The 22,645-nt window shown below is 47.0% G+C and overlaps 1 protein-coding gene across 1 annotated transcript in view; it reads left to right on the plus strand.

Annotated features, from left to right (window-relative positions):
* Positions 1-22,645, plus strand: part of LOC129827330 (cysteinyl leukotriene receptor 1-like) — a 52,080-nt gene that overhangs the window by 5,581 nt on the left and 23,854 nt on the right. Inside the window, exon 2 of the mRNA XM_055888081.1 lies at positions 21,430-21,512. Within this exon, the coding sequence (XP_055744056.1) occupies positions 21,432-21,512 (81 nt within the window). The 5' untranslated portion in view covers positions 21,430-21,431. The remainder of the gene's footprint in view (positions 1-21,429; positions 21,513-22,645) is intronic.

Here is a 22,645-nt window from a genome sequence, read left to right on the forward strand (position 1 = left end):
CTCGCCTTCTGGATGATAGCGGGGTGAATAGGCAATGGCTTGTCCTTGATGATCTTTTTGGCCTTCCTGTGACATTGGGTGGTGTCCTGGAGGGCAGGTAGTTTTCCCCCTGTGATGCATTGTGCAGACCTGTCCAGAGAGCCTTGCGGTTGAGGGCGGTGCAGTTGCCGTACCAGGCGGTGATACAGCCCGACAGTGTCATGGATCCCTCTGGAACTTTCATTACGCACATCCGGCCCCTATTCCGAGTGATTAGTAAATGTATAAGTGTGTCCTTGGTTTACCATTGTCCTGTTGATTATTGTTACTATGTCCGTTGGTCGTGTGAGTACCTGTGCTATGTGTTTTGGCTTTCGTGCCATTGTGGATTGCGCAGATGATTACAGGTCTCGTCCCGTGTGATAATCATTGTGCGATTATGTTATTTATTCGAGGTACTCCTCGCTCTTCTGTTTGGGTCTCAACCCTGTTTTTTGAAGAGGTGTTTGTTTAGTCTTTGTCCCTGTGCCTTTACTCGGCTGTAATTTGGTCAAATAAAAACTCCTATTACGCATTCCTGCGCCTGTTTCATTTATATATATTTACTTGACAGGCAGGATGCTCTCGATTTTGCATCTGTAAACATTTGTGAGGGTTTTAGGTGACAGGCCAAATTTCTTCAGCCTCCTGAGGTTGAAGAGGCGCTGTTGCGCCTTCTTCACCACGCTGTCTGTGTGGGTGGACCCTTTCAGTTTGTCCGTGATGTGTACGCCAAGGAACTTAACTTTACACCTTCTCCACTACTGTCCCGTCGATGTGGATAGGGGGGTGCTCCCTCTGCTGTTGGGTGAGAGGTTATTTTCCTGACACCATTCTCTGAGGGCCCTCACCTCCTCCTGTCTCGTTGTTGGTAATCAAGCCTATCACTGTAGTGTCGTCTGCTAACTTGATGATTGAGTCGGAGGCGTGCATGGCCACGTAGTCATGGGTGAACAGATATTACAGGAGAGGGCTGAGAACTTACCCTTGTGGGGCCCCAGTGTTGAGGATCAGCGGGGTGGAGATGTTGTTACCTACCCTCACCACCTGGGGGGAGGCCCGTCAGGAAGTCCAGGACCCAGTTGCACAGGGCGGGGTCGAGACCCAGGGCCTCCAGCTTAGTGATGAGCTTGGAGGTTACTATGGTGTTAAATGCTGAGCTGTAGTCGATTAGCAACATTCTTACCTACAGTAGGTATTCCTCTTGGCCAGATGGGTTAGTGCAGTGTGCATTGTGATGGCGATTGCATCGTCTGTGGACCAATTGGGGCGGTAATCAAATTGGAGTGGGTCTAGGGTATCAGGTAGGGTGGAGGTGATATGATCCTTGACTATTCTCTCAAAGCACTTCATGATGACAGAAGTGAGTGCTATGGGGCGATAGTCATTTAGTTCAGTTACGTTTGCTTTCTGGGAACAGGAACAATGGTGGCCTTCTTGAAGCATGTGGGGACAGCAGACCGGGATAGGGATTGATTGAAAATGTCCGTAAACACTCCAGCCAGCTTGTCCGCGCATGCTCTGAGGACATGTTGGGTTAACATGTTTAAATGTTTTACTCACGTCGGCCATGGAGAAGGAGAGCCCACAGTCTTTGGTAGCGGGCCATGTCGGTGGCACTGTATTGTCCTCATAGCGTGCAAAGAAGTTGTTTAACGGTCATCGTTGCATGAAGAAGTGGACCAAAGCACAGCGTGGTAAGTGTTCATGATTTATTAATAGAACTGAACACTGAATAACAAAAACAACAAAGAGAACGAACGAAACCGAAACAGTTCTGTCTGGTGCAGACACAAAAAACAGAAAACAACTACCCACAAAACACAGGTGGGAAAAGGCAACCTAAGTATGGTTCTCAATCAGAGACAACGATAGACAGCTGCCTCTGATTGAGAACCACACCCGGCCAAAACACATAGAAATAGAAAACATAGAACACAAAACATAGAATGCCCACCCCAATTCACGCCCTGACCAAACCAAAATAGAGACATAAAAAGGATCTCTAAGGTCAGGGCGGGACAAGTTGTTTAATTTGTCTAGGAGCAAGAATTTGCCTGTCCGCGACAGGGCTGGTTTTCTTTTGTTAAGAAAAAGTTTTAGCTTTGCTAGTAAGATGTTAGGGGCCAAGCAGACAGGTCTGGAAGTCATATGTGTTGTAAGAGCCTTCACAAAGCCCACAAGGTACCGATGGACCTCAGACATACTCTTTACCAAGAGGTCAGGCTATTCCTCTTGGGGCAACGTTACAGGAAACCAGGGCACAAATGAAATGGGGCCGAACAATCAATTGTAGTTAACCCACCAGGAGGACCAGTGTTCTGGTCTACAGCTAACATTGTAGTTAAACCACCAGGAGGACCAGTGTTCTGGTCTACAGCTAACATTGTAGTTAACCCACCAGGAGAACCAGTGGGACTACAGCTAACATTGTAGTTAATACACCAGGAGGACCAGTGGACCTACAGCTAACATTGTAGTTAAACCACCAGGAGGACCAGTGTTCTGGACTACAGCTAACATTGTAGTTAAACCACCAGGAGGACCAGTGTTCTGGACTACAGCTAACATTGTAGTTAAACGACCAGGAGGACCAGTGTTCTGGACTACAGCTAACATTGTAGTTAAACCACCAGGAGGACCAGTGTTCTGGACTACAGCTAACATTGTAGTTAAACCACCAGGAGGACCAGTGGGACTACAGCTAACATTGTAGTTAAACCACCAGGAGGACCAGTGTTCTGGACTACAGCTAACATTGTAGTTAACCCACCAGGAGAACCAGTGGGACTACAGCTAACATTGTAGTTAATACACCAGGAGGACCAGTGGACCTACAGCTAACATTGTAGTTAAACCACCAGGAGGACCAGTGTTCTGGACTACAGCTAACATTGTAGTTAAACCACCAGGAGGACCAGTGTTCTGGACTACAGCTAACATTGTAGTTAAACCACCAGGAGGACCAGTGTTCTGGTCTACAGCTAACATTGTAGTTAAACCACCAGGAGGACCAGTGGGACTACAGCTAACATTGTAGTTAAACCACCAGGAGGACCAGTGTTCTGGACTACAGCTAACATTGTAGTTAAACCACCAGGAGGACCAGTGTTCTGGACTACAGCTAACATTGTAGTTAAACCACCAGGAGGACCAGTGTTCTGGTCTACAGCTAACATTGTAGTTAAACTACCAGGAGGACCAGTGTTCTGGACTACAGCTAACATTGTAGTTAAACCACCAGGAGGACCAGTGGGACTACAGCTAACATTGTAGTTAAACCACCAGGAGGACCAGTGGGACTACAGCTAACATTGTAGTTAAACCACCAGGAGGACCAGTGTTCTGGTCTACAGCTAACATTGTAGTTAAACCACCAGGAGGACCAGTGTTCTGGACTACAGCTAACATTGTAGTTAAACCACCAGGAGGACCAGTGTTCTGGACTACAGCTAACATTGTAGTTAAACCACCAGGAGGACCAGTGTTCTGGACTACAGCTAACATTGTAGTTAAACCACCAGGAGGACCAGTGGGACTACAGCTAACATTGTAGTTAATCCACCAGGAGGACCAGTGTTCTGTTCTACAGCTAACATTGTAGTTAAACCACCAGGAGGACCAGTGGGACTACAGCTAACATTGTAGTTAAACCACCAGGAGGACCAGTGTTCTGGACTACAGCTAACATTGTAGTTAATCCACCAGGAGGACCAGTGTTCTGGACTACAGCTAACATTGTAGTTAATACACCAGGAGGACCAGTGGACCTACAGCTAACATTGTAGTTAAACCACCAGGAGGACCAGTGTTCTGGACTACAGCTAACATTGTAGTTAAACCACCAGGAGGACCAGTGTTCTGGACTACAGCTAACATTGTAGTTAATCCACCAGGAGGACCAGTGTTCTGGACTACAGCTAACATTGTAGTTAATCCACCAGGAGGACCAGTGTTCTGGTCTACAGCTAACATTGTAGTTAAACCACCAGGAGGACCAGTGTTCTGGACTACAGCTAACATTGTAGTTAAACCACCAGGAGGACCAGTGTTCTGGACTACAGCTAACATTGTAGTTAAACCACCAGGAGGACCAGTGGGCCTACAGCTAACATTGTAGTTAAACCACCAGGAGGACCAGTGTTCTGGACTACAGCTAACATTGTAGTTAAACCACCAGGAGGACCAGTGGGACTACAGCTAACATTGTAGTTAAACCACCAGGAGGACCAGTCTGACTACAGCTAACATTGTAGTTAAACCACCAGGAGGACCAGTGTTCTGGTCTACAGCTAACATTGTAGTTAATCCACCAGGAGGACCAGTGTTCTGGACTACAGCTAACATTGTAGTTAATACACCAGGAGGACCAGTGGGACTACAGCTAACATTGTAGTTAAACCACCAGGAGGACCAGTGGGACTACAGCTAACATTGTAGTTAAACCACCAGGAGGACCAGTGTTCTGGTCTACAGCTAACATTGTAGTTAAACCACCAGGAGGACCAGTGTTCTGGACTACAGCTAACATTGTAGTTAAACGACCAGGAGGACCAGTGTTCTGGACTACAGCTAACATTGTAGTTAAACCACCAGGAGGACCAGTGTTCTGGACTACAGCTAACATTGTAGTTAAACCACCAGGAGGACCAGTGTTCTGGACTACAGCTAACATTGTAGTTAAACCACCAGGAGGACCAGTGTTCTGGACTACAGCTAACATTGTAGTTAAACCACCAGGAGGACCAGTGTTCTGTCGTATATAGTTTATATAACTTAAATGTAGTTTATATTGTTTGTATTGTTTGTGTAGTGTTTTTAGTGGACAGATGATCATAAATGATAACATCTATCTAGATTAATTGTATATGTCCTCTGCCTATTTTTTATGAAGTCGTTATCTGTTATTTTCTATCTTAATGTGTGTCTGGAACTCTATTTTATTTTATTTTTATTTTTTTTTATTTTTATTTAACCTTTATTTAACCAGGTAGGCAAATTGAGAACACGTTCTCATTTACAATTGCGACCTGGCCAAGATAAAGCAAAGCAGTTCGACACATACAACAACACAGAGTTACACATGGAGTAAAAACAAACATATAATACAGTGAAAAAGATAAAAAAAATAAGTCTATATACAATGTGAGCAAGTGAGGTGAGATAAGGGAGGTGAAGGCAAACAGATATATGTATAAATAAATAAAAATATAAAAAGGCCATGGAGGCGAAGTGAGTACAACACAGCAAGTAAAATAAAAACTAAAAAAAACACTGGAATGGTTGGTTTGCATTGGAAGAAAGTGCAAAGTAGAGACAGAAATAATGGGGTGCAAAGGAGCAAAATAAATTAATAAATAAATACAGTAGGTAAAGAGGTAGTTGTTTGGGCTAAATTGTAGATGGGTTATGTACAGGTGCAGTAATCTATGAGCTGCTCTGACAGCTGGTGCTTAAAGCTAGTGAGGGAGATAGGTGTTTCCAGTTTCAGAGATTTTTGTAGTTCGTTCCAGTCATTGGCAGCAGAGAACTGGAAGGAGAGGCGTCCAAAGGAAGAATTGGTTTTGGGGGTGACTAGAGAGATATACCTGCTGGAGCGCGTGCTACGGGTAGGTGCTGCTATGGTGACCAGCGAGCTGAGATAAGGGGGGACTTTACCTAGCAGGGTCTTGTAGATGACCTGGAACCAATGGGTTTGGCGACGAGTATGAAGCGAGGGCCAGCCAACGAGAGTGTACAGGTCGCAGTGGTGGGTAGTATATGGGGCTTTGGTGACAAAACGGATGGCACTGTGATAGACTGCATCCAATTTATTGAGTAGGGTTTTGGAGGCTATTTTGTAAATGACATCGCCGAAGTCGAGGATCGGTAGGATGGTCAGTTTTACGAGGGTATGTTTGGCAGCATGAGTAAAGGATGCTTTGTTGCGGAATAGGAAGCCAATTCTAGATTTGACTTTGGATTGGAGATGTTTGATGTGGGTCTGGAAGGAGAGTTTACAGTCTAACCAGACACCTAGGTATTTGTAGTTGTCCACATATTCTAAGTCAGAGCCGTCCAAAGTAGTGATGTTGGACAGGCGGGCAGGAGCAGGCAGCGATCGGTTGAAGAGCATGCATTTGGTTTTACTTGTATTTAAGAGCAGTTGGAGGCCACGGAAGGAGAGTTGTATGGCATTGAAGCTCGCCTGGAGGGTTGTTAACACAGTGTCAAAAGAAGGGCCAGAAGTATACAGAATAGTGTCGTCTGCGTAGAGGTGGATCAGAGAATCACCAGCAGCAAGAGCGACATCATTGATGTAAACAGAGAAGAGAGTCGGTCCAAGAATTGAACCCTGTGGCACCCCCATAGAGACTGCCAGAGGCCCGGACAACAGACCCTCCGATTTGACACACTGAACTCTATCAGAGAAGTAGTTGGTGAACCAGGCGAGGCAATCATTAGAGAAACCAAGGCTGTCGAGTCTGCCAATGAGGATGTGGTGATTGACAGAGTCAAAAGCCTTGGCCAGGTCAATGAATACGGCTGCACAGTATTGTTTCCTATCGATGGCGGTTACGATATCGTTTATGACCTTGAGCGTGGCTGAGGTGCACCCATGACCAGCTCTGAAACCAGATTGCATAGCGGAGAAGGTGTGGTGTGATTCGAAATGGTCGGTAATCTGTTTGTTGACTTGGCTTTCGAAGACCTTAGAAAGGCAGGGTAGGATAGATATAGGTCTGTAGCAGTTAGGGTCAAGGGTGTCCCCCCCTTTGAAGAGGGGGATAACCGCAGCTGCTTTCCAATCTTTGGGGATCTCAGACGACACGAAAGAGAGTTTGAAGAGGCTAGTAATAGGGGTGGCAACAATTTCAGCAGATAGTTTTAGAAAGAAAGGGTCCAGATTATCTAGCCCGGCTGATTTGTAAGGGTCCAGATTTTGCAGCTCATTAAGAACATCAGCTGACTGTATTTGGGAGAAAGAGAAATGGGGAAGGCTTGGGCGAGTAGCAGAGGGGAGGGCAGTGCTGTTGTCCCGGGTAGGGGTAGCCAGGTGGAAAGCATGGCCAGCCGTAGAAAAATGCTTATTGAAATTCTCAATTATAGTGGATTTGTCGGTGGTGACAGTGTTTCCTATCTTCAGGGCGGTTGGAAGCTGGGAGGAGGTGTTCTTATTCTCCATGGACTTTACGGTGTCCCAGAACTTTTTTGAATTTGTGTTGCAGGAAGCAAATTTCTGCTTGAAAAAGCTAGCCTTGGCTGTTCTAACTGCCTGTGTATATTGGTTTCTGGCTTCCCTGAAAAGTTGCATATCACGGGGGCTGTTCGATGCTAATGCAGAACGCCATAGGATGTTTTTCTGTTGGTTAAGGGCAGTCAGGTCAGGAGAGAACCAAGGGCTATATCTGTTCCTGGTTCTAAATTTCTTGAATGGGGCATGCTTATTCAAGATGGTGAGGAAGGCATTTTTAAAAAATGACCAGGCATCCTCTACTGACGGGATGAGATCAATATCCTTCCAGGATACCCCGGCCAGGTCAATTAGGAAGGCCTGCTCGCTGAAGTGTTTCAGGGAGCGTTTGACAGTGATGAGTGGAGGTCGTTTGACCGCTGACCCATTACGGATGCAGGCAATGAGGCAGTGATCGCTGAGATCTTGGTTAAAAACAGCAGAGGTGTATTTGGAGGGCAAGTTTGTTAGGATGATATCTATGAGGGTACCCGTGTTTACGGAATTGGGGTGGTACCTGGTAGGTTCATTAATAATTTGTGTGAGATTGAGGGCATCAAGCTTAGATTGTAGGGTGGCTGGGGTGTTGAGCATGTTCAAATTTAGGTCGCCTAGCAGCACGAGCTCTGAAGATAGATGGGGGGCAATCAGTTCACATATAGTGTCCAGAGCACAGCTGGGGGCAGAGGGTGGTCTATAGCAGGCGGCAACGGTGAGAGACTTGTTTCCCCATGGGCCCTGGAAAACACGCAATATAAAGAGAACTGTCTGGAAACACATTCACTTCTCTGTCCTGCTGATATTTGCACTTCACTTGGAAACCTTCTTGGCAGAAACTTCAGTCAAGCACACACACACACACACATATGAGTATATGCACACACACACACACGCACACACATACGCACACGCACGCAAGCACACACGCGCGCACACACACACACACACACACACACACACACACACACACACACACACACACACACACACACACACACACACACACACACACACACACACACACACACACACACACACTCCCTTGTACCTGAGCAGGATGTCTGTCTTATATCTCCCAGCTGTTTACTGAAAAACTGTCATCTCAGAGGTGAAACAAAATACTAAAATGAAAAGTGTCAGGTGTTTAACATAGTTACTAACAGGATGTAGCTACTAACAGGATGTAGCTACTAACAGGATGTAGCTACTAACAGCATGTAGCTACTAACAGGATGTAGCTACTAACAGCATGTAGCTACTAACAGGATGTAGCTACTAACAGGATGTAGCTACTAACAGGATGTAGCTACTAACCGGGTTTAGCTACTAACAGAATGTAGCTACTAACAGGATGTAGCTACTAACAGGATGTAGCTACTAGCAGCATGTAGCTACTAACAGGATGTAGCTACTAGCAGCATGTAGCTACTAACAGGATGTAGCTACTAACAGCATGTAGTTACTAACAGGATGTAGCTACTAGCAGCATGTAGCTACTAACAGGATGTAGCTACTAACAGGATGTAGCCACTAACAGGATGTAGCTACTAACAGGATGTAGCTACTAGCAGCATGTAGCTACTAACAGGATGTAGCTACTAACAGGATGTAGCTACTAACAGGATGTAGCTACTAACAGGATGTAGCTACTAACAGGATGTAACTACTAGCAGCATGTAGCTACTAGCAGCATGTAGCTACTAACAGCATGTAGCTACTAACAGGATGTAGCTACTAACAGGATGTAGCTACTAACAGGATGTAGCTACTAACAGGATGTAGCTACTAACAGGATGTAGCTACTAGCAGCATGTAGCTACTAACAGGATGTAGCTACTAACAGCATGTAGCTACTAACAGGATGTAGCTACTAACAGGATGTAGCTACTAGCAGCATGTAGCTACTAGCAGCATGTAGCTACTAACAGCATGTAGCTACTAACAGGATGTAGCTACTAACAGCATGTAGCTACTAACAGCATGTAGCTACTAACAGGATGTAGCTACTAACAGGATGTAGCTACTAACAGGATGTAGCTACTAACAGGATGTAGCTACTAACAGGATGTAGCTACTAACAGGATGTAGCTACTAACAGCATGTAGCTACTAACAGGATGTAGCTACTAACAGCATGTAGCTACTAACAGGATGTAGCTACTAACAGGATGTAGTTACTAACAGGATGTAGCTACTAACAGGATGTAGCTACTAACAGGATGTAGTTACTAACAGGATGTAGCTACTAACAGGATGTAGTTACTAACAGGATGTAGCTACTAACAGGATGTAGCTACTAACAGGATGTAGCTACTAACAGGATGTAGCTACTAACAGCATGTAGCTACTAACAGCATGTAGCTACTAACAGGATGTAGCTACTAACCGGGTTTAGCTACTAACAGGATGTAGCTACTAACAGAATGTAGCTACTAACAGGATGTAGCTACTAACAGGATGTAGCTACTAGCAGCATGTAGCTACTAAGAGGATGTAGCTACTAACAGGATGTAGCTACTAGCAGCATGTAGCTACTAGCAGCATGTAGCTACTAGCAGCATGTAGCTACTAACAGCATGTAGCTACTAACAGGGTGTAGCTACTAACAGGATGTAGCTACTAACAGGATGTCTGTCAGGTGTTTAACATAGCTACTAACAGGATGTAGCTACTAACAGGATGTAGCTACTAACTGGATGTCTGTCAGGTGTTTAACATAGCTACTAACAGGATGTAGCTACTAACAGGATGTAGCTACTAACAGGATGTCTGTCAGGTGTTTAACATAGCTACTAACAGGATGTAGCTACTAACAGGATGTAGCTACTAGCAGCATGTAGCTCCTAACAGGATGTAGCTACTAACAGGATGTAGCTACTAACAGGATGTAGCTACTAACAGGATGTCTGTCAGGTGTTTAACATAGCTACTAACAGGATGTAGCTACTAACAGGATGTAGCTACTAGCAGCATGTAGCTCCTAACAGGATGTAGCTACTAACAGGATGTAGCTACTAACAGGATGTAGCTACTACCAGGATGTAGCTACTAACAGGATGTCTGTCAGGTGTTTAACATAGCTACTAACAGGATGTAGCTACTAACAGGATGTAGCTACTAACAGGATGTAGCTACTAACAGGATGTAGCTACTAACAGGATGTAGCTACTAACAGCATGTAGCTACTAACAGAATGTAGCTACTAACAGGATGTAGCTACTAACAGGATGTAGCTACTAACAGGATGTAGATACTAACAGGATGTGGCTACTAACAGGATGTAGCTACTAACACGATGTAGCTACTATCAGGATGTAGCTACTAACAGGATGTAGCTACTAACAGGATGTAGCTACTAACAGGATGTAGCTACTAACAGGATGTAGCTACTAACAGGATGTAGCTACTAACAGCATGTAGCTACTAACAGGATGTAGCTACTAGCAGGATGTAGTTACTAACAGGATGTCCATTAGGTGTTTAACATTTCTGCATGGATTACGGGCTGAGTCGTGTGTGTCAATGAAATATAATCCTACTCAGACGCGATCTGCCTACAACAAAATCTCTTGCATAGTTCAATTTGTTTCGGTGTGTTGGATTGAAAGCGGATAATATTGCGTTGACTGGAGCAGTGAAGGGAAACGTTGATCGTGTGAACAGGGAAAACTCTAGAACAGTGGTCACCAACCTTTTATGAGATCAACATACAAGTCGAGATCTTCCGCTCAAATGTATTTTCAACCTTAAAATATGTTGTTGCCTATGCAATATTAACCATTTAAAACCAGTTCTGTAGCAATGAGGTTTGAGCACTAAGCTAGAGGCACAATATATTATCACCACATACTGGCGTTGATAGAACTGCCCTGCCAATGCTTTGTTGCTCGAGGATTTAAAAATATACATAGTTCAAGATTTGAGGTAATCTATATGATCACACTGGTAATTGATCCATTGGTGTATTACTTGTGAGGTACAGCTGAGTGAGAAAATATTTAAATAATTAGCTTTTGAATCATATTTTACTGGGCTGATGGTGCATCTGATGGTCAGCAGAGGGACAGAGCAACAGATGGTCAGTCTCAGCAGAGGGACAGAGCAGCAGATGGTCAGTCTCAGCAGAGGGAGAGAGCAGCAGATAAGCAGTCTCAGCAGAGGGACAGAGCAGCAGATGGCCATTCTCAGCAGAGGGACAGAGCAGCAGATGGTCATGTCTCAGCAGAGGGAGAGAGCAGCAGATGGTCAGTCTCAGCAGAGGGAGAGAGCAGCAGATGGTCATGTCTCAGCAGAGGGAGAGAGCAGCAGATGGTCAGTCTCAGCAGAGGGAGAGAGCAGCAGATAAGCAGTCTCAGCAGAGGGACAGAGCAGCAGATGGCCATGTCTCAGCAGAGGGACAGAGCAGCAGATGGTCATGTCTCAGCAGAGGGAGAGAGCAGCAGATGGTCAGTCTCAGCAGAGGGAGAGAGCAGCAGATGGTCATGTCTCAGCAGAGGGAGAGAGCAGCAGATGGCCAGTCTCAGCAGAGGGAGAGAGCAGCAGATAAGCAGTCTCAGCAGAGGGACAGAGCAGCAGATGGCCATGTCTCAGCAGAGGGAGAGAGCAGCAGATGGTCAGTCTCAATAGAGGGAGAGAGCAGCAGATAAGCAGTCTCAGCAGAGGGACAGAGCAGCAGATGGCCAGTCTCAGCAGAGGGACAGAGCAGCAGATGGTCATGTCTCAGCAGAGGGAGAGAGCAGCAGATGGCCAGTCTCAGCAGAGGGAGAGAGCAGCAGATGGTCAGTCTCAGCAGAGGGAGAGAGCAGCAGATGGTCATGTCTCAGCAGAGGGAGAGAGCAGCAGATGGTCATGTCTCAGCAGAGGGACAGAGCAGCAGATGGTCATGTCTCAGCAGAGGGAGAGAGCAGCAGATGGTCAGTCTCAGCAGAGGGAGAGAGCAGCAGATGGTCAGCCTCAGCAGAGGGAGAGAGCAGCAGATGGTCAGTCTCAGCAGAGGGAGAGAGCAGCAGATGGTCAGTCTCAGCAGAGGGAGAGAGCAGCAGATAAGCAGTCTCAGCAGAGGGACAGAGCAGCAGATGGCCATTCTCAGCAGAGGGACAGAGCAGCAGATGGTCATGTCTCAGCAGAGGGAGAGAGCAGCAGATGGTCAGTCTCAGCAGAGGGAGAGAGCAGCAGATGGTCATGTCTCAGCAGAGGGAGAGAGCAGCAGATGGTCAGTCTCAGCAGAGGGAGAGAGCAGCAGATAAGCAGTCTCAGCAGAGGGACAGAGCAGCAGATGGTCATGTCTCAGCAGAGGTACAGAGCAGCAGATGGTCATGTCTCAGCAGAGGGAGAGAGCAGCAGATGGTCAGTCTCAGCAGAGGGAGAGAGCAGCAGATGGTCATGTCTCAGCAGAGGGAGAGAGCAGCAGATGGCCAGTCTCAGCAGAGGGAGAGAGCAGCAGATAAGCAGTCTCAGCAGAGGGACAGAGCAGCAGATGGCCATGTCTCAGCAGAGGGAGAGAGCAGCAGATGGTCAGTCTCAATAGAGGGAGAGAGCAGCAGATAAGCAGTCTCAGCAGAGGGACAGAGCAGCAGATGGCCAGTCTCAGCAGAGGGACAGAGCAGCAGATGGTCATGTCTCAGCAGAGGGAGAGAGCAGCAGATGGCCAGTCTCAGCAGAGGGAGAGAGCAGCAGATGGTCAGTCTCAGCAGAGGGACAGAGCAGCAGATGGTCATGTCTCAGCAGAGGGAGAGAGCAGCAGATGGTCAGTCTCAGCAGACGGAGAGAGCAGCAGATGGTCATGTATCAGCAGAGGGAGAGAGCAGCAGATGGTCAGTCTCAGCAGAGGGAGAGAGCAGCAGATGGCCAGTCTCAGCAGAGGGAGAGAGCAGCAGATGGTCATGTATCAGCAGAGGGAGAGAGCAGCAGATGGTCATGTCTCAGCAGAGGGAGAGAGCAGCAGATGGTCAGTCTCAGCAGAGGGAGAGAGCAGCAGATGGTCATGTCTCAGCAGAGGGAGAGAGCAGCAGATGGTCATGTCTCAGCAGAGGGAGAGAGCAGCAGATGGTCAGTCTCAATAGAGGGAGAGAGCAGCAGATGGTCATGTCTCAGCAGAGGGAGAGAGCAGCAGATGGCCAGTCTCAGCAGAGGGAGAGAGCAGCAGATGGTCAGTCTCAGCAGAGGGAGAGAGCAGCAGATAAACAGTCTCAGCAGAGGGAGAGAGCAGCAGATGGTCATGTCTCAGCAGAGGGAGAGAGCAGCAGATGGTCATGTCTCAGCAGAGGGAGAGAGCAGCAGATGGTCATGTCTCAGCAGAGGGAGAGAGCAGCAGATGGTCAGTCTCAGCAGAGGGAGAGAGCAGCAGACAGTGTCCACCTCTCAACATCCCTCCACTCAATTCAATTCAAAGGGCTTTATTGGTATGGGAAACATATGTTAACATTGCCAAAGCAAGTGAAATAGATAATAAACAATACAAAATGAACATTAAACATTACACTCACAGGAATAAAGACATTTTACATGTCATATTGTGTGCAACTAGTTAATGTACAAAAGGGAAAAATAAATAAACATAAATATGGGTTGTATTTACAATGGTGTTTGTTCTTCACTGGTTGACCTTTTCTGGTGGTAACAGGTCACAAATCTTGCTGCTGTGATGCACACTGTTTGTTTGTTTCTGTCTGTCTTCCTCTCTCTTCATGCTGTCTGTCTTCCTCTCTCTTCATGCTGTCTGTCTTCCTCTCTCTTTATGCTGTCTGTCTTCCTCTCTCTTTATGCTGTCTGTCTCTTTATGCTGTCTGTCTTCCTCTCTCTCCATGCTGTCTGTCTTCCTCTCTCTTTATGCTGTCTGTCTTCCTCTCTCTCCATGCTGTCTGTCTTCCTCTCTCTCCATGCTGTCTGTCTTCCTCTCTCTCCATGCTGTCTGTCTTCCTCTCTCTCCATGCTGTCTGTCTTCCTCTCTCTTTATGCTGTCTGTCTTCCTCTCTCTTCATGCTGTCTGTCTTCCTCTCTCTCCATGCTGTCTGTCTTCCTCTCTCTTTATGCTGTCTGTCTTCCTCTCTCTCCATGCTGTCTGTCTTCCTCTCTCTTTATGCTGTCTGTCTTCCTCTCTCTCCATGCTGTCTGTCTTCCTCTCTCTCCATGGTGTCTGTCTTCCTCTCTCTTCATGCTGTCTGTCTTCCTCTCTCTTTATGCTGTCTGTCTTCCTCTCTCTCCATGCTGTCTGTCTTCCTCTCTCTTCATGCTGTCTGTGTTCCTCTCTCTCCATGCTGTCTGTCTTCCTCTCTCTTTATGCTGTCTGTCTTCCTCTCTCTCCATGCTGTCTGTCTTCCTCTCTCTCCATGCTGTCTGTCTTCCTCTCTCTCCATGCTGTCTGTCTTCCTCTCTCTTTATGCTGTCTGTCTTCCTCTCTCTTCATGCTGTCTGTCTTCCTCTCTCTTTATGCTGTCTGTCTTCCTCTCTCTTCATGCTGTCTGTCTCTTCATGCTGTCTGTCTTCCTCTCTCTCCATGCTGTCTGTCTTCCTCTCTCTCCATGCTGTCTGTCTTCCTCTCTCTTTATGCTGTCTCTTCCTCTCTCTTTATGCTGTCTGTCTTCCTCTCTCTTCATGCTGTCTGTCTTCCTCTCTCTTCATGCTGTCTGTCTTCCTCTCTCTCCATGCTGTCTGTCTTCCTCTCTCTCCATGCTGTCTGTCTTCCTCTCTCTTTATGCTGTCTGTCTTCCTCTCTCTTTATGCTGTCTGTCTTCCTCTCTCTCTTCATGCTGTCTGTCTTCCTCTCTCTCCATGCTGTCTGTCTTCCTCTCTCTCCATGCTGTCTGTCTTCCTCTCTCTTTATGCTGTCTGTCTTCCTCTCTCTTTATGCTGTCTGTCTTCCTCTCTCTCTCCATGCTGTCTGTCTTCCTCTCTCTTTATGCTGTCTGTCTTCCTCTCTCTTTATGCTGTCTGTCTTCCTCTCTCTCTCCATGCTGTCTGTCTCTTCATGCTGTCTGTCTTCCTCTCTCTCCATGCTGTCTGTCTTCCTCTCTCTTCATGCTGTCTGTCTTCCTCTCTCTCCATGCTGTCTGTCTTCCTCTCTCTCCATGCTGTCTGTCTTCCTCTCTCTTTATGCTGTCTGTCTTCCTCTCTCTTCATGCTGTCTGTCTTCCTCTCTCTCCATGCTGTCTGTCTTCCTCTCTCTCCATGCTGTCTGTCTTCCTCTCTCTCCATGCTGTCTGTCTTCCTCTCTCTTTGTGCTGTCTGTCTTCCTCTCTCTTTATGCTGTCTGTCTTCCTCTCTCTTCATGCTGTCTCTTCATTTCTCTTTATGCTGTCTGTCTTCCTCTCTCTTTATGCTGTCTGTCTTCCTCTCTCTTCATGCTGTCTGTCTTCCTCTCTCTTCATGCTGTCTGTCTTCCTCTCTCTTTATGCTGTCTGTCTTCCTCTCTCTTCATGCTGTCTGTCTTCCTCTCTCTTTATGCTGTCTGTCTTCCTCTCTCTCCATGCTGTCTGTCTTCCTCTCTCTCCATGCTGTCTGTCTTCCTCTCTCTCCATGCTGTCTGTCTTCCTCTCTCTCCATGCTGTCTGTCTTCCTCTCTCTTTATGCTGTCTGTCTTCCTCTCTCTTTATGCTGTCTGTCTTCCTCTCTCTTCATGCTGTCTGTCTTCCTCTCTCTTTATGCTGTCTGTCTTCCTCTCTCTTTATGCTGTCTGTCTTCGTCTCTCTTTATGCTGTCTGTCTTCCTCTCTCTCCATGCTGTCTGTCTTCCTCTCTCTCCATGCTGTCTGTCTTCCTCTCTCTTTATGCTGTCTGTCTTCCTCTCTCTCCATGCTGTCTGTCTTCCTCTCTCTCCATGCTGTCTGTCTTCCTCTCTCTTTATGCTGTCTGTCTTCCTCTCTCTCCATGCTGTCTGTCTTCCTCTCTCTCCATGCTGTCTGTCTTCCTCTCTCTTTATGCTGTCTGTCTTCCTCTCTCTTCATGCTGTCTGTCTTCCTCTCTCTTTATGCTGTCTGTCTTCCTCTCTCTTCATGCTGTCTGTCTTCCTCTCTCTCCATGCTGTCTGTCTTCCTCTCTCTCCATGCTGTCTTTCTTCCTCTCTCTCCATGCTGTCTGTCTTCCTCTCTCTCCATGCTGTCTGTCTTCCTCTCTCTTCATGCTGTCTGTCTTCCTCTCTCTCCATGCTGTCTGTCTTCCTCTCTCTTTATGCTGTCTGTCTTCCTCTCTCTTTATGCTGTCTGTCTTCCTCTCTCTCCATGCTGTCTGTCTTCCTCTCTCTTTATGCTGTCTGTCTTCCTCTCTCTTTATGCTGTCTGTCTTCCTCTCTCTTTATGCTGTCTGTCTTCCTCTCTCTTCATGCTGTCTGTCTTCCTCTCTCTCCATGCTGTCTGTCTTCCTCTCTCTCCATGCTGTCTGTCTTCCTCTCTCTCCATGCTGTCTGTCTTCCTCTCTCTCCATGCTGTCTGTCTTCCTCTCTCTTTATGCTGTCTGTCTTCCTCTCTCTCCATGCTGTCTGTCTCTTCATGCTGTCTGTCTTCCTCTCTCTCCATGCTGTCTGTCTTCCTCTCTCTCCATGCTGTCTGTCTTCCTCTCTCTCCATGCTGTCTGTCTTCCTCTCTCTTTATGCTGTCTGTCTTCCTCTCTCTTTATGCTGTCTGTCTTCCTCTCTCTCCATGCTGTCTGTCTTCCTCTCTCTCCATGCTGTCTGTCTTCCTCTCTCTTTATGCTGTCTGTCTTCCTCTCTCCATGCTGTCTTTCTTCCTCTCTCTCCATGCTGTCTGTCTTCCTCTCTCTTTATGCTGTCTGTCTTCCTCTCTCTTTATGCTGTCTGTCTTCCTCTCTCTCCATGCTGTCTGTCTTCCTCTCTCTTTATGCTGTCTGTCTTCCTCTCTCTCCATGCTGTCTGTCTTCCTCTCTCTCCATGCTGTCTGTCTTCCTCTCTCTCCATGCTGTCTGTCTTCCTCTCTCTCCATGCTGTCTGTCTTCCTCTCTCTCCATGCTGTCTGTCTTCCTCTCTCTTTATGCTGTCTGTCTTCCTCTCTCTTTATGCTGTCTGTGTTCCTCTCTCTCCATGCTGTCTGTCTTCCTCTCTCTCCATGCTGTCTGTCTTCCTCTCTCTTCATGCTGTCTGTCTTCCTCTCTCTTTATGCTGTCTGTCTTCCTCTCTCTCCATGCTGTCTGTCTTCCTCTCTCTCCATGCTGTCTGTCTTCCTCTCTCTCCATGCTGTCTGTCTTCCTCTCTCTCCATGCTGTCTGTCTTCCTCTCTCTTCATGCTGTCTGTGTTCCTCTCACTCCATGCTGTCTGTCTTCCTCTCTCTCCATGCTGTCTGTCTTCCTCTCTCTTCATGCTGTCTGTCTTCCTCTCTCTTTATGCTGTCTGTCTTCCTCTCTCTCCATGCTGTCTGTCTTCCTCTCTCTTCATGCTGTCTGTCTTCCTCTCTCTCCATGCTGTCTGTCTTCCTCTCTCTTCATGCTGTCTGTCTTCCTCTCTCTTTATGTTGTCTGTCTTCCTCTCTCTCCATGCTGTCTGTCTTCCTCTCTCTTCATGCTGTCTGTGTTCCTCTCTCTCCATGCTGTCTGTCTTCCTCTCTCTCCATGCTGTCTGTCTTCCTCTCTCTTTATGCTGTCTGTCTTCGTCTCTCTTTATGCTGTCTGTCTTCCTCTCTCTTTATGCTGTCTGTCTTCCTCTCTCTCCATGCTGTCTGTCTTCCTCTCTCTTTATGCTGTCTGTCTTCCTCTCTCTTTATGCTGTCTGTCTTCCTCTCTCTCCATGCTGTCTGTCTTCCTCTCTCTTTATGCTGTCTGTCTTCCTCTCTCTTTATGCTGTCTGTCTTCTTCTCTCTCCATGCTGTCTGTCTTCCTCTCTCTTTATGCTGTCTGTCTTCCTCTCTCTCCATGCTGTCTGTCTTCCTCTCTCTTTATGCTGTCTGTCTTCCTCTCTCTTCATGCTGTCTGTCTTCCTCTCTCTTTATGCTGTCTGTCTTCCTCTCTCTTTATGCTGTCTGTCTTCCTCTCTCTTTATGCTGTCTGTCTTCCTCTCTCTCCATGCTGTCTGTCTTCCTCTCTCTCCATGCTGTCTGTCTTCCTCTCTCTCCATGCTGTCTGTCTTCCTCTCTCTTTATGCTGTCTGTCTTCCTCTCTCTTTATGCTGTCTGTCTTCCTCTCTCTTTATGCTGTCTCTCTTCATTTCTCTTTATGCTGTCTGTCTTCCTCTCTCTCCATGCTGTCTGTCTTCCTCTCTCTCCATGCTGTCTGTCTTCCTCTCTCTCCATGCTGTCTGTCTTCCTCTCTCTTTATGCTGTCTGTCTTCCTCTCTCTCCATGCTGTCTGTCTTCCTCTCTCTCCATGCTGTCTGTCTTCCTCTCTCTCCATGCTGTCTGTCTTCCTCTCTCTCCATGCTGTCTGTCTTCCTCTCTCTCCATGCTGTCTGTCTTCCTCTCTCTTTATGCTATCTGTCTTCCTCTCTCTTTATGCTGTCTGTCTTCCTCTCTCTTCATGCTGTCTGTCTTCCTCTCTCTCCATGCTGTCTGTCTTCCTCTCTCTCCATGCTGTCTGTCTTCCTCTCTCTCCATGCTGTCTGTCTTCCTCTCTCTTTATGCTGTCTGTCTTCCTCTCTCTTTATGCTGTCTGTCTTCCTCTCTCTTTATGCTGTCTGTCTTCCTCTCTCTTCATGCTGTCTGTCTTCCTCTCTCTTCATGCTGTCTGTCTTCCTCTCTCTCCATGCTGTCTGTCTTCCTCTCTCTCCATGCTGTCTGTCTTCCTCTCTCTTCATGCTGTCTGTCTTCCTCTCTCTTTATGCTGTCTGTCTTCCTCTCTCTTTATGCTGTCTCTCTTCCTCTCTCTCCATGCTGTCTGTCTTCCTCTCTCTCCATGCTGTCTGTCTTCCTCTCTCTCCATGCTCTCTGTCTTCCTCTTTCTCCATGCTGTCTGTCTTCCTCTCTCTCCATGCTGTCTGTCTTCCTCTCTCTCCATGCTGTCTGTCTTCCTCTCTCTCCATGCTGTCTTTCTTCCTCTCTCTCCATGCTGTCTGTCTTCCTCTCTCTCCATGCTGTCTGTCTTCCTCTCTCTCCATGCTGTCTGTCTTCCTCTCTCTTTATGCTGTCTGTCTTCCTCTCTCTTCATGCTGTCTTTCTTCCTCTCTCTCCATGCTGTCTGTCTTCCTCTCTCTTTATGCTGTCTGTCTTCCTCTCTCTTTATGCTGTCTGTCTTCCTCTCTCTTCATGCTGTCTGTCTTCCTCTCTCTTTATGCTGTCTGTCTTCCTCTCTCTTCATGCTGTCTGTCTTCCTCTCTCTTTATGCTGTCTGTCTTCCTCTCTCTCCATGCTGTCTGTCTTCCTCTCTCTCCATGCTGTCTGTCTTCCTCTCTCTCCATGCTGTCTGTCTTCCTCTCTCTTTATGCTGTCTGTCTTCCTCTCTCTTTATGCTGTCTGTCTTCCTCTCTCTCCATGCTGTCTGTCTTCCTCTCTCTTTATGCTGTCTGTCTTCCTCTCTCTTTATGCTGTCTGTCTTCCTCTCTCTTTATGCTGTCTGTCTTCCTCTCTCTTTATGCTGTCTGTCTTCCTCTCTCTTTATGCTGTCTGTCTTCCTCTCTCTCCATGCTGTCTGTCTTCCTCTCTCTTTATGCTGTCTGTCTTCCTCTCTCTTTATGCTGTCTGTCTTCTTCTCTCTCCATGCTGTCTGTCTTCCTCTCTCTTTATGCTGTCTGTCTTCCTCTCTCTCCATGCTGTCTGTCTTCCTCTCTCTTTATGCTGTCTGTCTTCCTCTCTCTTCATGCTGTCTGTCTTCCTCTCTCTTTATGCTGTCTGTCTTCCTCTCTCTTTATGCTGTCTGTCTTCCTCTCTCTTTATGCTGTCTGTCTTCCTCTCTCTCCATGCTGTCTGTCTTCCTCTCTCTCCATGCTGTCTGTCTTCCTCTCTCTCCATGCTGTCTGTCTTCCTCTCTCTTTATGCTGTCTGTCTTCCTCTCTCTTTATGCTGTCTGTCTTCCTCTCTCTTTATGCTGTCTGTCTTCCTCTCTCTTTATGCTGTCTGTCTTCCTCTCTCTTTATGCTGTCTCTTCATTTCTCTTTATGCTGTCTGTCTTCCTCTCTCTCCATGCTGTCTGTCTTCCTCTCTCTCCATGCTGTCTGTCTTCCTCTCTCTCCATGCTGTCTGTCTTCCTCTCTCTCCATGCTGTCTGTCTTCCTCTCTCTTTATGCTGTCTGTCTTCCTCTCTCTTTATGCTGTCTGTCTTCCTCTCTCTTTATGCTGTCTGTCTTCCTCTCTCTCCATGCTGTCTGTCTTCCTCTCTCTCCATGCTGTCTGTCTTCCTCTCTCTCCATGCTGTCTGTCTTCCTCTCTCTCCATGCTGTCTGTCTTCCTCTCTCTCCATGCTGTCTGTCTTCCTCTCTCTCCATGCTGTCTGTCTTCCTCTCTCTCCATGCTGTCTGTCTTCCTCTCTCTCCATGCTGTCTGTCTTCCTCTCTCTTTATGCTGTCTGTCTTCCTCTCTCTTCATGCTGTCTGTCTTCCTCTCTCTTTATGCTGTCTGTCTTCCTCTCTCTTCATGCTGTCTGTCTTCCTCTCTCTTTATGCTGTCTGTCTTCCTCTCTCTCCATGCTGTCTGTCTTCCTCTCTCTCCATGCTGTCTGTCTTCCTCTCTCTCCATGCTGTCTGTCTTCCTCTCTCTTTATGCTGTCTGTCTTCCTCTCTCTTTATGCTGTCTGTCTTCCTCTCTCTTTATGCTGTCTGTCTTCCTCTCTCTCCATGCTGTCTGTCTTCCTCTCTCTTTATGCTGTCTGTCTTCCTCTCTCTTTATGCTGTCTGTCTTCCTCTCTCTTTATGCTGTCTGTCTTCCTCTCTCTTTATGCTGTCTGTCTTCCTCTCTCTTCATGCTGTCTGTCTTCCTCTCTCTTTATGCTGTCTGTCTTCCTCTCTCTCCATGCTGTCTGTCTTCCTCTCTCTTTATGCTGTCTGTCTTCCTCTCTCTTTATGCTGTCTGTCTTCCTCTCTCTTTATGCTGTCTGTCTTCCTCTCTCTTTATGCTGTCTGTCTTCCTCTCTCTTTATGCTGTCTGTCTTCCTCTCTCTTTATGCTGTCTGTCTTCCTCTCTCTTTATGCTGTCTGTCTTCCTCTCTCTTTATGCTGTCTGTCTTCCTCTCTCTCCATGCTGTCTGTCTTCCTCTCTCTTTATGCTGTCTGTCTTCCTCTCTCTCCATGCTGTCTGTCTTCCTCTCTCTTCATGCTGTCTGCCTGTGTTACAGATATGGATCTAGACGAGTTTGACAACGTGACTCTGAGGTACAACGTCACCAACTGTCCATCTATCGATGAATTCCGCAACCAGGTAACCATATGTCTCCCTATCTGCCCCCCCCCCCCCCATGCACCTGAAACCCCACCTCTTTAAGGAATACCTAGGATAGGATAAAGTAATCCTTCTACCCCCCCCCCCCCCCCCCTCATGCATAGGCCAGATGCCCACTCATTGATATGCTTCTATTCTATGGGAAAGCTGTGCAATGACAGATACCACTAGCCAATCAATGTAACAGAAGCAGCATGGTCAGAGGAATCATGGTCCGTGTTGTGAACAGGCATGGGTCTATATAAGGAACAGTACAGTATTTCAAATAAGGATGACTGTACATCGCTTTGCATAAGTGTCTGCAAAATGACATAGCTACCATATATTCATTACATAGAGAAAAATCAGACCTCTTACCTGACAATGGATGACCCTCACTGAAACCCTTGGAGAGTTACAGTCTGTTTTGGAATGGGTGGCCAGCAATAAACTGGTCCAGTACATCTGTTACGTACGCCTCTTGGCGGAGGGAACGCAACCTCCTGCTACAAATCAACTCCCCGTGGAGTGGAAAAGGTACGTGATGTTAGGTGCGGGGGAAGGACGACAGAGGCAGAGAAAAATACCGTTTACAGGGAATTTATTATTCCTACACACGTATTGTGGGGAAAAGGGTCTGGACAGAACCAAAGCAAAGAAAGTAAAAGTTAGAGTCCCCTCTCCTACCTTACCTGCCTACCCACCTAATCTTTTAGCACCACCTGGCGCGCTTACCAAAATACAGGGGACGGTCCCCCCGGGTCTTACCTAGTGTGCATAGACAGACTAAATACTACAGGTTATGTATGCCGGCATGCCTCTTGCCTAAACACTCCCAAGGCGCGGTCCCCTTCCCCACCCGGGAACAAATCAAATAATTACTAACTTAAAGTAAACAATTTCAATAATCACAAACACTAAGTCCTATTGGCATACACATCCCTCAGGAGTAGCTCGTCCTAGTGGCAGACACATCCCTCAGGAGTAGCTGGTCCTATTGGCAGACACATCCCTCAGGAGTAGCTGGTCCTAGTGGCATACACATCCCTCAGGAGTAGCTGGTCCTAGTGTTATACACATCCCTCAGGAGTAGCTGGTCCTAGTGGCATACACATCCCTCAGGAGTAGCTGGT

Source organism: Salvelinus fontinalis, chromosome 29 (genome assembly GCF_029448725.1).
Source record: "Salvelinus fontinalis isolate EN_2023a chromosome 29, ASM2944872v1, whole genome shotgun sequence".
Classification (NCBI taxonomy): Eukaryota; Metazoa; Chordata; class Actinopteri; order Salmoniformes; family Salmonidae; genus Salvelinus; species Salvelinus fontinalis.